General features: G+C 41.0%; 1 protein-coding gene across 4 annotated transcripts in view; it reads left to right on the top strand.

Moving 5' to 3' along the window:
* LOC118401098 (diphosphoinositol polyphosphate phosphohydrolase NUDT4B-like) overlaps positions 1-14113 on the top strand; it is a 33884-nt gene extending 19771 nt beyond the window's left edge. Inside the window, exons 2-6 of one of the 4 annotated variants that reach the window (XM_052474827.1) lie at positions 699-809; positions 5132-5176; positions 5658-5745; positions 11389-11491; positions 12438-14113. In XM_052474827.1, the coding sequence (XP_052330787.1) occupies positions 699-809; positions 5132-5176; positions 5658-5745; positions 11389-11491; positions 12438-12441 (351 nt within the window). In that variant the 3' untranslated portion in view covers positions 12442-14113. The other 3 variants (XM_035798326.2, XM_035798327.2, XM_035798325.2) reach the window with 3 other exon arrangements.
* Positions 14114-14609: the final 496 nt, after the last annotated feature.

Here is a 14609-nt window from a genome sequence, read left to right on the forward strand (position 1 = left end):
AATGCCAGAAATTGTGAAAAACTGAGTTTTTAAATATATTTTAAAGGTGTATGTAAACTTCAACTATAGATATTCCATTAAAAATCAGCCTTTTCCAGGTACTATAGTAATTTACAACATTAACAATGTCTACACTGAATTTATGATCAATTTGATGTTATTTTAATGAACAAAAATGGTTTATTTCAAAAACAAGGACATTTCTAAGTGACCCCAAACTTTTGAACAGTAGTGTATATATACTTAATCCATTCCTTACTTAGATTTACGTGTATTTTGGGTATATGTTGTGAAACTGTTAGATTTTACATGTTAGATACTACTGCACTGTCGGAGCTAGAAGCACAAGCATTTTGCTACACCCGCAATAACATCTGATAAACACGTGTATGTGACCAATACATTTGATTTGATTTACAGTTAGTGCATTCATCTTAAGATAGCTAGGTGGGGCAACCACACATCAGTTATAGTAAGTAAATGTTTTCTCAAAGTAGCTATCAGCAAAGTCATTGCTAGTAAGTGGGAATATGTTTAGACTCCCACACATCCAGTTTATCCCTCAATTCATGCATCTTGTTTGGACTGTGAGACAGTGTAGTTAGGTAACTCCACTGGCCAGAAACTAGAGGCTTGTGGGATAGCTGTGGCCTACTGTTTAAGTATCATTGGCTTACTTTACCCTTTGGCCTTTGCAGGTGTTGCTGGTGAGCAGCAGTCGGCACCCAGACCAGTGGATTGTCCCAGGAGGAGGGATGGAGCCTGAGGAGGAGCCGTGTGGAGCAGCAGTCAGAGAGGTGTATGAAGAGGTGAGCCCACTCATAGAAATGTTATTATCCTATCATCTATCTGTAATGCACCAAGTTAGAGGAACAGTTTCTTAGATAAATGAATAGCCCTTGTAGACTCAGGTTGAAGGGGAGACCTTGGTTCTAAACGTTCTAGATTGAGCATGTTATACACTGCACAGACAGCCAGTTGAGCTAATGGTTTAGTGGTTAAGTGAAAAGAATGACAGGACTTGTTCACGGAGTCCATGTGTGTTCTGCCATGCTCTGCCCCAGGGTGTCGTGTTGACAGCTGTGAGGAATGGAGCGGTGACATTTAGAGACAGTGTCCAGTTACCCACGTCCTTCTCGTCCTGAGAGAGACATGACCCTGAATAGAGTTAAATGAGTTGCACACCAACACAGGCTGTTGGGAGCTAATAACTCAAATTGTCCATCCACTCTTCTGTCAAGTTCAACACATCCACTCCAAAGAAAGACATAATGCAAGTTTAATGGAGGTTTAATTTGCACTTGAGTTTCAGATTTTTTTTCAATCTTATGATTATTGCAACACAATTCAGTTTTATCATGTGTTCCCTCTTGGTGGCTAAACACCTCAAGGCACTACAGAGGGTAGTGCGTACGGCCCAGTACATCACTGGGGTGAAGCTTCCTGCCATCCAGGACCTCTATACCAGGCGGTGTCAGAGGAAGGCCCTAAAAATGTTCAAAGACTCCAGCCACCCTAGTTATAGACTGTTCTCTCTGCTACTGCACGGCAAGCTGTACTGGAGCGCCAAGTCTAGGTCCAAAAGGCTTCTTAACATCTTCTACCCCCAAGCCATAAGACTCCCGAACAGCGAATCAAATGGCTACCCAGACTATTTGCATTGTCCACCCTTCCTATTTTACGCTGCTGCTACTCCCTGGTTATTATCTGTGCATAGTCACTTTAACTCAACCTACCTGTACATATAACCTCAATTACCTCGACTAACCTGTGCCCCTGCACATTGACTCTACCGGTACCCCCCTGTATATAGCCTCGCTACTGTTATACTTCTGCTCTTTTAATTATTTGTTATTTGTATTTTTTACTTAACACTTATTTTTCTTAACTGCATTGTTTTCTTGTAAGTAAGCATTTCACTGTAAGGTCTACTACACCTGTTGTATTCGGCGCTTGTGACAAATACATTTTTATTTCATTTTGATTTGAACCCTGTTGAGCCCATGTTTGTCAAAAATGTGGATTTGTTTTTTTTTACCCTTTACCCTCTTTGTATTTCAACCATGGGCAGTTTACTTAATTTTATTACATTACAAAATATTTTACAATTCCCCCAAAACATATTGGAATTATCCCATCATAGAGCTGAAGTGTGCTGGTAGAGGCCTGTGTCATATGAGCCGATGGTCCTGGTAACCTAGCCCCAGCCAGTGGTACCCGGGAGGGGTACAGGAACCTAAACCTGAATTATGGCTCTTCTGCAGGATCATGTGACCAGAGCCATGGGCTCCAGTCCTGGAATGCTGCCAGTTGTTGTCAGGCTCCCAAAACAGTCAGAGGCCAGGTCACAAGAATCTTTTAATATTTTTTCTCATGCTTACATCACAATCCGTTATATCTTAGTTGGCCGTTTGATATTCTCATGAACGGTATGATGAGTTTTGAACTTGCTCCACGGCTAAATGTCACCCACCTCCATAATGTTTCTTATCCGCCATTTAATTGAATCTGCTTTCTTTCACAAACATTCTGTTTGACCTTAGCCTATATATTAGCCTGGTCACCAATCTGTTTGTGTTGTCTTGCCAACTCCATCCCTAATGTGTCATTGTTTGGCATCAGTGATCTATTGTTTTTTTTAAAGTGGGTAAAAGCTGATCGCGGTTGCGATGAGTAAAGTAAAGCACTCTATACTTTCAATGAATCTTTCCGCAAAAGGTGGGTAAATGTCGTTTACGTGCGTCTACCCTCTCCACTACATCTGTTTGGCGTGATGAATGACAATGACAGCAATAGAGTTGGCAAGATAGCACAAACAGATCTGGATCTAGGGTAACATTATAGCTATGATCATTAGCCTGTGTTCTTGGACGTGTTTTTATTTTCCAGACCAAACTGCTGTGCGCTTCAGTCCTGGGGATCCTCTCTTGAGACGGGCCAAACCATGAACAGAGAGTTAACATGCAATCCTCTTCATGGACAATTCTGAGTTCTATGGGAGCAGAGACACGCTGTTCCCTTTGGCTAGTCACGTTGATCTGCTGGAATTCCGTCTCGGCATGAAAATATCCCACAGTCAGTCGATGTTCCCATCCGGCTTTTGCAGGGGGTGAGGGTAGAGTACTGTCAAACCTGTTGTCATTGGTTGGGAAAAATATAAAATAAAATTGTATTGGTCAAATACACATGGTTAGCGGATGTTTTTGCGAGTGTGGCAAAATGCTTGTGCTTCTAGTTCCGACAGTGCAGTAATATCTAACAAGTAATCTAACAATTCCACAACAACTACCTAATACACACAAATTCAAGTAAAGGGATGGGATAAGAATATATACATATAAATATATTGATGAACAATGACCGAGCGGCATAGGCAAGATGCAAAAGATGGTGTAGAATACAGTATAGACATATGATGAGTAATGCAAGATATGTAAACATTATTAAAGTGGCATTATTAAAATGACTAGTGATCTATTTATTAAAGTGGCCAATGATTTCAAGTCTGAACAGGCAGTGACTCGGGTGGTTGTTGTCCTTTGATATTTTTGGCCTTCCTGTGACATCGGATGCTGTAGGTGTCCTGGAGGGCAGGTAGTTTGCCCCAGTGATGCGTTGTGCTCTCCACCCTCTGGAGAGCCTTGCGGTTGTGGCCGGTGCAGTTGCCGTACCAGGTGGTGATACAGCCCGACAGGAAGCTCTAAATTGTAAAAATCTGTATAAGATTGTGAGGGTTTTAGGTGACAAGCCAAATTTCTTCATCTTCTTGAGGTTGAAGAGGCACTGTTGCGCCTTCTTCATCACACTGTCTGTGTGGGTGGACCATTTCAGTTTGTCTATGATGTGTATGCCGAGGAACTTAACTTCCACCTTCTCCACTACTGTCCTGTCGACGTGGATAGAGGGGTGTTCCCTCTGCTGTTTCCTGAAGTCCACGATCATCTCCTTTTGTTTTGTTGACGTTGAGTGAGAGGTTGTTTTCCTGACACCACAATCCGAGTGCCCTCACCTCCTCCCTGTAGGCTCTCATTGTTGTTGGTAATCAGGCCCACTACTGTTGTGTCATCTACAAACTTTATGATTGAGTTGGAGGTGTGCATGGCCACGCAGTCATGGGTGCACAGGGAGTACAGGAGGGGTCTGAGCACGCACCCTTGTGGGGCCCCAGTGTTGAGAGTCAGCGAAGTGGAGATGTTGTTTCCTACCTTCACTACCTGGGGGCGGCCCGTCAGGAACTCCAGGATCCAATCGCACAGGGCGTGGTTGAGACCCAGGGTCTCAAGCTTAATGATGAGCTTGGAGGGGACTATTGTGTTGAATGCTGAGCTGTAGGCAATGAACAGCATTCTTACATGGGTATTCTTTTCCAGATGGGATATGTGCTTTACCAAAATGAGCAAATTTCTTGCTTGTGAATATCATGATATATGGATTATTTTTTTGTTGTTTTAATTTGTGATAAATGACTCTATCATAAAGAACTGTATTTGTTTTTGCTTAGTGAGTACCACTTTCCCCTGATTCAGCTCTTACCAAGGCTTGAACCCAGGATATCTGCCTCGCAAACACACACTCCTGAAGCGTCGCGCACAGAAAAGCTAGCTATGCTGCAGCGCAAGCTACATTCAACCCCGAAACTCACTCCTCAGTTGAGCTGAGCGCTACTGAAAATATGGGTCACGGCACCATTTTAAAGGACGTTACACTGCTTGCTTAGTGAATACCACTTCACCCCTATTCAGCTCATACCGAGCCTTGACCTCAGGACCTCAGCCTCGTAAGCACATGTGACCATCTCCTAAAAGGTCTTACCCAGTCGTGCCACCGAAAAACTAGCTATTCGGCAGCATAATTGGGGACAATTCAGGCTGGGGATGGAATTTCACACATCCCCTTATGCTACACTTACATTTAGGAGAATTTGATTCGGTTTTCTGAAATGAATTGTCTTGCTGAAGGTCATTTAACAGTATAGTACAGCTTTCTGTCCACTACATGCTAGCCCTGTAACATAACTTTTAAAAGTGTTTCTGTCTTGTGGATAATGTAGGAAGTGGGAATGTATTGGTATTGGTGTTTATATACTAGCTGACTGTCCTTTGTTGTTATCTGTATGTCTGTGTCACTCCAGGCTGGTGTAAAGGGAAAGCTTGGCAGGCTACTGGGGGTTTTCGAAGTAAGCCTCACAAATCATCATGTCATAGCACTGTACATCATGATGCATGTATCACATATCAAAACATTGCTCTCATTACAACATTATTATTAAATCCAATTCCTTAAACCTTACATAAGTGGTTTTCAAAGTTGGGGTTGTGAACCCTTGAAGAAACTGTAGCGGGGACGCCACATAATAAAAGACAAAAAGAGTACAGAAGTCCAAATTATTCAGTACATGTATTTTGGTTATTTTAGATAGAGAGAGAAATAAATGAATCAGGTTATTTGTTGGTGTAAAAATAGATTTTAAGGTTGTGTCATTAGATTTGGGCTGGGGTGGGGTTGCCAGAAATTCTGGCAAAACAATGGGTTTCCCGGTGAAAAAGTTTGAATACAACACAACACTTAAAAGCCCTGCATGTAATACAGAAACACTTCCAAGACTGAAAGGGTATTATTATGAGTTGAAGCAGTCTGTCTGTTTGTCTGCCTTTTAGCACAACCAGGACAGGAAACACAGGACGTACGTCTATGTCCTGACTGTGACAGAGACCTTGGAGGACTGGGAGGATTCTGTCAACATCGGTAGGCTTCTACTGTATGATGACATCTGGTTAGGGAGCACTATTTTCCCACATTTCTTTACACCTTCGTGCATGTCTTTCGTCTAAGCATTTCCTCTCCGACACAATTGGTGGGAAACTGGGAACTTTTCTTGAGAAATTTAGACAAACAATCTTTTCTTCCTACAACACTGTCTCCCCCCCTCCTGTTTCTCTCACACCCTGGACCCTGGTCTTTCTCTCTGCCAGTCTGTGATTGCAACACACAAACACACTTGTGCATCACGGAACAAAAGAGTTTTGATCTCCTTTTTTTTGACGACTTTTAGTTTACCTCCAGGGTACTTAATGAAAATCATCATCATATAATATTTTAATAGAGAGTGTATTAAATGCAATTCCAGTACATCATTTATATCATGAAAAGACAAACACACGAATACTGCTTGGAGTGTGTAAATTGGAGTTGCATACAGTAGTGCTCATGTTGTATCAAAAAAACAAATTCTTTAGATTGGTAAAAAAGGTTAGAGAAATTGAACACTTTCATGTTAGGACGATAGGACTTCATATAGAGGCTGAACTCAGTTCAGTTAGTAGGAGACCTCTAGTAAACCCTGAGAGGGGAATTAAGACCGACAGACTGACAGGGTCTCTGTTGTCACTTAAGATACTGGCCCAGAGGGACATGTCCATGTCTGTACATGCCTACAGTAATAGTTGTCAAACACCTGTTGAACTTCACTAATGTCAGCGTCTAGCTGGATTTCAAAATAACATTTGAAGAATGGTTTGACAATAGTCATGGCCCCCAAAAATCTGAGAATGACACGAATATTAATTTTCACCAAGTTTGCTGCTTCAGTGTCTTTAGATATTTTTTTCAGATGTTACTATGGAATACTAAAGTATGATTACAAGCATTTCATAAGTGTCAAAGGCTTTTATTGACAATTACATGAAGTTGATGCAAAGAGTTTGCAGTGTTGACCCTTCTTTTTCAAGACCTCTGCAATCTGCCCTGGCATGCTGTCAATTAACTTCTGGGCCACATCCTGACTGATGGCAGCCCATTCTTCTATCGATATTTTGTTCCCCGAGCCACTTAGTTATCACTTTTGCCAAGGTGCTCCATCATGCTGGAAAAGGCCTTGTTCATCACCAAACTGTTCCTGGATGGTTGGGAGAAGTTGCTCTCGGAGGATGTGTTGGTGCCATTGTTTATTCATGGCTGTGTTATTAGGCAAAATTGTGAGTGAGCCCACTCCCTTGGCTGAGAAGCAACCCCACACATGAATGGTCTCAGGATGCTTTGCTGTTGGCATGACACAGGACTGATGGTAGCGCTCACCTTGTCTTCTCCGGACAAGCTTTTTTCCGGATGCCCCATACAATCGGAAAGGGGATTCATCAGAGAAAATGACTTTACCCCTGTACCTTTTGCAGAATATCAATCTGTCCCTGATGTTTTTCCTGGAGAGAAGTGGCTTCTTTGCTGCCCTTGACACCAGGCCATCCTCCAAAAGTCTTCGCATCACTGTGCATGCAGATGCACTCACACCTGCCTGCTGCCATTCCTGAGAAAGCTCTGTACTTGTGGTGCCCTGATCCCGCTACTGAATCAACTTTAGGAGACAGTCCTGGTGCTTGCTGGACTTTCTTAGGCGCCCTGAAGCCAACAATTGAACCGCTCTCCTTGAGGTTCTTGATGATCCGATATATGGTTGATTTGGGTGCAATCTTACTGGCATCAATATCCTTGCCTGTGAAGCCCTTTGTGTGAAAAGCAAAATGACGGCACGTGTTTCCTTGCAGGTAACCATGATTGACAGAGGAGAGAACAATGATTCCAAGCACCACCCTCCTTTTGAAGCTTCCAGTCTGTTATTCGAACTCAATCAGCATGATATAGTGATCTCCAGCCTTGTCCTCGTCAACACTCACACATTTGTTAACGAGAGAATCACTGACATGATGTCAGCTGGTCCTTTTGTGGCAGGGCTGAAATGCAGTAGAAATGTTTTTGGGGGGATTCAGTTCATTTGCATTGGAAAATAGGGACTTTGCAATTCATTTCAATTAATCTGATCACTCTTCATAACATTCTGGAGTATATGCAAATTGCCATTATACAAACTGAGGCAGCATACTTTGTGAAAAGTAATATTTGTGTCATTCAAAACTTTTGGCCACTACTGTACAGTATTTAATGTTCACTTATGTTTTGAAACTTAGTTTGTATATCTATAAAAGGTCAATCAAATTGTATCAAATTATAATGAGATGAAACTGGCCAAATTGTGTTTTTAGAAAGTTGCTTGTATATGTGTGTTATTTCCATGAAGACAATTTCCATGTTCAGTAACTATGTGGTATCTGTGCAAATGACTGTCAAGTAAATATTGTACAGGAGAAAACACCACACTAACTAGACACATTCTACACAGCACTGTAATTGAAAAATGATCACCATAATTGTTTAGGAGGCTGTAGCCAGTGGGGCAATTCCACACCAACGGGAGCAGGAAATATTTTTGGTATGTCAGATTGTTCTGCCAATTCTCACATAGAAACTTAATTGAGAGGAGTTACATTTGACATGCTTTTTACATTTGTATCAAAAACATTTTAGAGAAAATAGTGATGAAAGTGGCAAGTTTGTAAGATCTTATGACCCGTGTGCTCGAACATATGCACATTTTCCAATGAATTAATTTAACATATTAATATTCTTTATGATAAATAAAAGAATGTGAACAGTTGTATTTCAGAATATAGACATACTCCATAATAAGGAGTATAATGACACCAAGATGTTCTGTGTATGGATCATAAGATCTTACAGGAGGCATGTATACAGTAGGTCTATAAAGGGCCTAAAATTGCCACTTTCAGCCTTTGATGTGCACAGTTGTTTTTAAGTCACTGCGCTGTGGCCCCTCCCTCTGTCCTCTCTTGCCCTATACAAGGCATGTGACTGTGCCCGATCAGGCTCTACATTTGTGGGCTTGTCTTACAAGTTACACTCACCTGCTCTTCCAGGGCTAGCGCTAAGCGCTACCTAAGGGGTCAGTGTATCCCCCCCCCCCACACACACTACTCCCCCTCAGTATCCCATTTTAATGTCAGAGGGCACTTGAGGGCCTTTTGCAAATACTTGAATGATAATATATGTGTAGCAATTGGACGGCAGGAGAAAGTGTTTTTTAAGAGCTGTATAAATAACGTAAACTGATAGTTAACCGGACAGATGGTTTTTATGGGAACGCATTATACAGAGGCTTTGGTTGGAAGCCGAGGTGATGGCTTCATAAACACCACAGGATGAATGACAGAAATGTCCAATCCTACTAAAGTTCACAACATTCAGCAGCATTAATGTAAATTTTTTTCAGAGCTGATTGGTGTTTAGGGGTGGGGATAATGTGTAAAGGACTACAGAGGTTTAGTCACTGTTTTCAAATAAATGTTCGTATGGGGAAGTCCAACAAGAAGCACATACAGTGCTTTTGTACATTTTTCAGACCCCTTACCTTTTTCCACATTTTGTTATGTTACAGCCTTATTCTAAAATTGATTAAATTGTTTTTATCCCCCTCATTAATCTACAAACACCCCATAATGAAAAAGCAAAAACAGGTTTTTAAAAATGTTTGTATATGTACAGTACCAGTCAAAGGTTTGGACACACTTACTCATTCAAGGGTTGTTCTTTATTTAAAAAATGTTCTACATTGTAGAATAATCTTGAAGACATCAAAACTATGAAATAACACATATGGAATTATGTAGTTACCAAAAAAGTGTTAAACAAATCCAAATATATTTGAGATTTGAGATTCTTCAAAGTAGCCACCCTTTGCCTTGATGGCAGGCATTGCTCAAATTTACAACCAACTAATTGCGGCATTAGCGCAAAAATGGAAGGGGGAGAAAGTGAGAATATCTGATTCATTCAAAAAAGTATACCAGTTCCATTTAATAAGGACCAAAAAATTGCCAGCTGTGCCATATAGATTGCAAAATAGTTGGAAAAAGATTTTCAATGTACCGATTCCATGACATATTGTTCATGAACTGATACACAAAACAATGCTGGATACAAAACTTAGTTCTTCAATTTAAGTTATTATACAGAATTCTTGCAACGAATAAAATGTTATATACAGTGCATTCATAAAATACTCAACCCCCTTGACTTTTTCCAAATTGTGTTACATTACAGCCTTATTCTAAAATTAATTAAATTCTTTTTTCCCCCTCATCAATCTACACACAGTACCCCATAATGTAAAAAAAGGGGGTTTTAGACATTTTTGCAAATGTATATTTTATCACATTTACATAATGATTCATACCCTTTACTCAGTATTTTGTTGAAGCACCTTTGGCAGCGACTACTGACTCGAGTCTTCTTGGGTATGACGCTACATGCTTTGGCACACCTGTATTTGGGGAGTATCTCCACTTCTCTGCAGATCCTCTCAAGTTCTGTCAGGTTGGATGAGGAGTGTCGCTGCACAGCTATTTTCAGGCCTCTCCAGAGATGTTTGATGCGGTTCAAGTCCGGGCTTTGGCTGGGCCCTTCAAGGATATTCAGAGTCTTGTCCCGAAGCCACTCCAGCGTTGTCTTGGCTATGTGCTTAGGGTCATTGTACTGTTGGAAGGTGAACCTTCACCCCAGTCTGAGGTCCTGAGCGTTCTGGAGCTGAACAAGCATCCCCACAGCATGATGCTGCCGCCACCATGCTTCACCGTAGGGGTGGTGCCAGGTTTCTTCCAGATGTGGCTCTTGGCATTCAGGCCAAAGAGTTTCATCTTGGTTTCATCAGACCAGAGAATCTTATTTCTTATGGTTTCTTCCAGATGTGGCTCTTGGCATTCAGGCCAAAGAGTTTCATATTGGTTTCATCAGACCAGAGAATCTTATTTCTTATGGTTTCTTCCAGATGTGGCTCTTGGCATTCAGGCCAAAGAGTTTCATATTGGTTTCATCAGACCAGAGAATCTTATTTCTTATGGTTTCTTCCAGATGTGGCTCTTGACATTCAGGCCAAAGAGTTTCATCTTGGTTTCATCAGACCAGAGAATCTTATTTCTTATGGTCTGAGAGTCCTTTAGGTGCTTTTTGGCAAACTCCAAGAGGGCTGTCATGTGCCTTTTCCTGAAGTGTGGCTTCCATCTGGCCACTCCACCATAAAGGCCTGATTGGTGGAGATGTTCGATGTACCGATTCCATGACATATGGTTCATGAACTGATACACAAAACAACACTGGATTCAAAACTTTGTTTTTCAATTTACGTTATTATACAAAATTCTTGCAAACAATAGAATGTTATATACAGTGTATTCGGAAAGTATTCAAACCCCTTGACTTTTTGTCATGTGCCTTTTACTGGGGAGTGGCTTCCATCTGGCCACTCTACCAGAAAGGCATGATTGGTGGAGTGGTGCAGGGATCGTTGTACTTCTGGAAGGTTCTCCCATCTCCACAGAGGAACTTTAGAGCTATGACAGAGTGACCATCAGGTTCTTGTTCACCTCTCTGACCAAGGCCCTTCTCAATTGCTCAGTTTGGTTGGGTGGCCAGCTCTAGGAAGAGTCTTGGTGATTCCAAACTTCTTCCATTTAAGAATATTGTGTTCTTGGTGACCTTCCCCAGATCTGTGCCCCGACACAATCCTGTCTCCGAGCTCTACGGACAATTCCTTCGACCTCATGGCTTGGTTTTTCGCTCTGACAACTGTGGGACCTTACATAGACAGGTGTGTGCCTTTCCAAATCTTGTCCTATGATTGAATTTACCACAGGTGGACTTCAATCAAGTTGTAATGTCTCAAGGATGATCAATTGAAACAGGATGCACCTGAGTTCAATTTTGAGTTCCAAGGTTCCAAACTTTTGTGAAACATCACAGCACATTTTTTTTTTAAATATATGGAAAATAGAAGGTAAAACTGTATGGTGTTCAGAGATAGATGGGACGGGTTGAGTGGGGCTGAAGGGTGGGATTAAAAATAAGATAACTGTTGTAAAATATACTGTGTATGTGTAACGGATGTGAAACGGCTAGCTTAGTTAGCGGTGCGCGCTAAATAGCGTTTCAATCGGTGACGTCACTTGCTCTGAGACCTTGAAGTAGTAGTTCCCCTTTGCTCTGCAAGGGCCGCGGCTTTTGTGGAGCGATGGGTAAACGATGCTTCGTGGGTGACTGTTGTTGATGTGTGCAGAGGGTCCCTGGTATGGGCGAGGGGACGGTCTAAAGTTATACTGTTACATATGTATATAGTTTCAGAACTTTTGTGAAAATGCACAGTTGAAAAATATATGGCTAATAGAATGGGACTAAAAACAAGGAAAATGTAACTATTGTAAAATATACTGTGTCTGTAAAATGTGTATAGTATGTATAAGCTGAAAGTAGAAACCTAAGTGTTGTTGTCTATTAGTTTACTCCATATAGGGGAGGGGTGGTAGTCTTATATATCTGCAATATTAAAGCTGATCTACACCCAAATGGAAAATAAAGCTGTTTTTGTTTGTTTTCAATCACAGTAAGGTGCTTGATCATTAACCAGAAATGTTTTGATATCATGATAAAAAATGGCTGCATTGGGTCTTTAATACTACAGCCCTCCTCTCTCTCTCTCTCTCTCTCTCTCTCTCTCTCACTCTCACTCTCACTCTCACACACACACACACCTATTTCAGGTAGGAAACGGAAGTGGTTCAAGATCAACGAGGCTATCCAGGTGTTACAGTGCCACAAGCCTGTCCATGCGGAGTACCTGCGCCGACTCAGTCACCTGTAACCCCACCTGCAGCTCTACCTGTTGTGACCCCACCAATGGCAACAGCTGGGTCTCCCCCCTGACGGACGACAAAGCCCCTCACTACGTCACCTCCACACAGGGGACAGATAGAGGACCACCCTTGGTCAACAGATAGGAAAGACATCGCAATCAAAGGAACCAGCATCATAAGAGGACCTAGCCTAGGTGCCAGTCTATTTCTGCCATCTTGCCAACTCCTTGTGGTCATGTTTGGCTTTCTATCATCAGAATGACATCAACCTCAGTCTTTTGTTTCAAGTTATTCTTATTCTACATTTTGATTCCATAAAGTCAGTCTACTACGTTCTTTGGTCAATGCAGCCCTTTGGTGAACTGCTTTCTACAGGAAGTAGCTCTGGTAGGCCAATAGAAGGTAGTGTTCGCTCTAGAAAGGCTCATGTCCTTTATGCCAAAACCCCAATTGCTGCTTAGTTTAAGTGAGTCTCATAACTTTAACTCTTCACTGCCAAAGTACATTTCATAGAGATATCTCCTGTTGAACAAGTAAATAACTTATTTGGGAAAGTGATATCTAATTTTTAGTTTCCCATTTCCTACGGCTTATAGTTGTATAGTAATAAGTAGCACCATTTCCATGTCCTTACGAGCTGTTTTCTAGTTTACATAGTGAGTTTGAAAGAGCAGCTTTGGCCTAGAAACTGGATCATTTAAAAGACTGTTTGCTTATCTACAACCACACAGTATTGCGCAAGAACAAAAGATTTGTACATATTTATTTTTAGAATATATGGAATACAGCCCAATAATGGTTTCAACAAATATGTTTTGAGTGGGAACATATTCCAAGTTACATTGATATTTTTCTGTGTCGGCCTGCATGATTGACTAGTGAAAGCATAAAGGCCTGTGACTGACATGTCTTTCAAACGGAACACAGAACAGAGTCCTATCAAGTGTCTTAACAGCCATAGTAACCTGTGTAATGTGTGTCAAATTCATAAGATGTGAATGTGGGCACTGGGAGGGAAAACAGATCATTTTAGCACAGATACTTTTACTAGCCTGGTGAAACCAGCCTGATTGTGTGATAGCTCACATTTCGTTTCACTTGACAATTGAAAAAAAAATGAAATGTGAGTACATCGGTCAGTCTGCTTGACCAGGCTATTTATTTGCTGGAGGAGAAATATATTGTCATAGAAAGGTTTGAGAGGGCTTGTGCCTTGAGCTGATTGTCAATGAGACTATGATGCTTTTGCATTGTATTTAGAATGTATGTGAGGATTACATGTTTTGATATGTACATTATTAATGGCCGCCGCCATTAATCATTAGAATTTGGAGTATTTAAACAGGACAGAGGATACACAAGAATATCTGCTCTGGCAGCTCTGGCTTTGACATGTAACTGAAAGGATCAAAAACTGATGCTATTATATAAAGTCTAGTAAAGACATTAAAATAGCATGTGTTAGTTATTTTATCTTTCCAATCAAAGTGATTGAGGGTTACACAACTGCATGTGTACCCATAATGTGTTCTCTGCTCTTCACTCTCGTTCTTAAATAAAGATACTGTGTTTAAATATCAAAACTGGACTATGTTTTTGATGATTGAGTTTCTCAAAGTAGACGATTATAGCTTGTGTGTTTATTAAATGTTTTAGTCAAATGTAACACCCAAGTTTTCAAACGTCAACTATCCTTGAGGCATTGCTCTCGTTGTAAGATATTCCATTCTATAGACCTGCACTCTATAGACCACCAAGAGTCTACTATAAGGATGGTGGCAGAAGAAAGGTGAAGTGCTATCAAGGAATGCAGTGGTCTGGCATGTCTACAAGCATTATAGTTTCTGTCTGGGCAGGGGCTGGTCTGACTTGAATGTATTAATTTATTTATTATTAGCACATAATGTGTCTTGTGATCACTTTTTGATTTTGTCTGAGCTTTTCAGTCAGCAAATTCCAAGGATCTTTGCGGTACTAATATTACTGGTATGGAAACATTTGATTTTAGCCTTGCTTTTTAATTCATTTTGCACTTCATTTGGACATGACTAATTCTCAAGGTATTTTCCAAAATCCTAG

The sequence above is a fragment of the Oncorhynchus keta genome, chromosome 22 (genome assembly GCF_023373465.1).
Source record: "Oncorhynchus keta strain PuntledgeMale-10-30-2019 chromosome 22, Oket_V2, whole genome shotgun sequence".
Classification (NCBI taxonomy): Eukaryota; Metazoa; Chordata; class Actinopteri; order Salmoniformes; family Salmonidae; genus Oncorhynchus; species Oncorhynchus keta.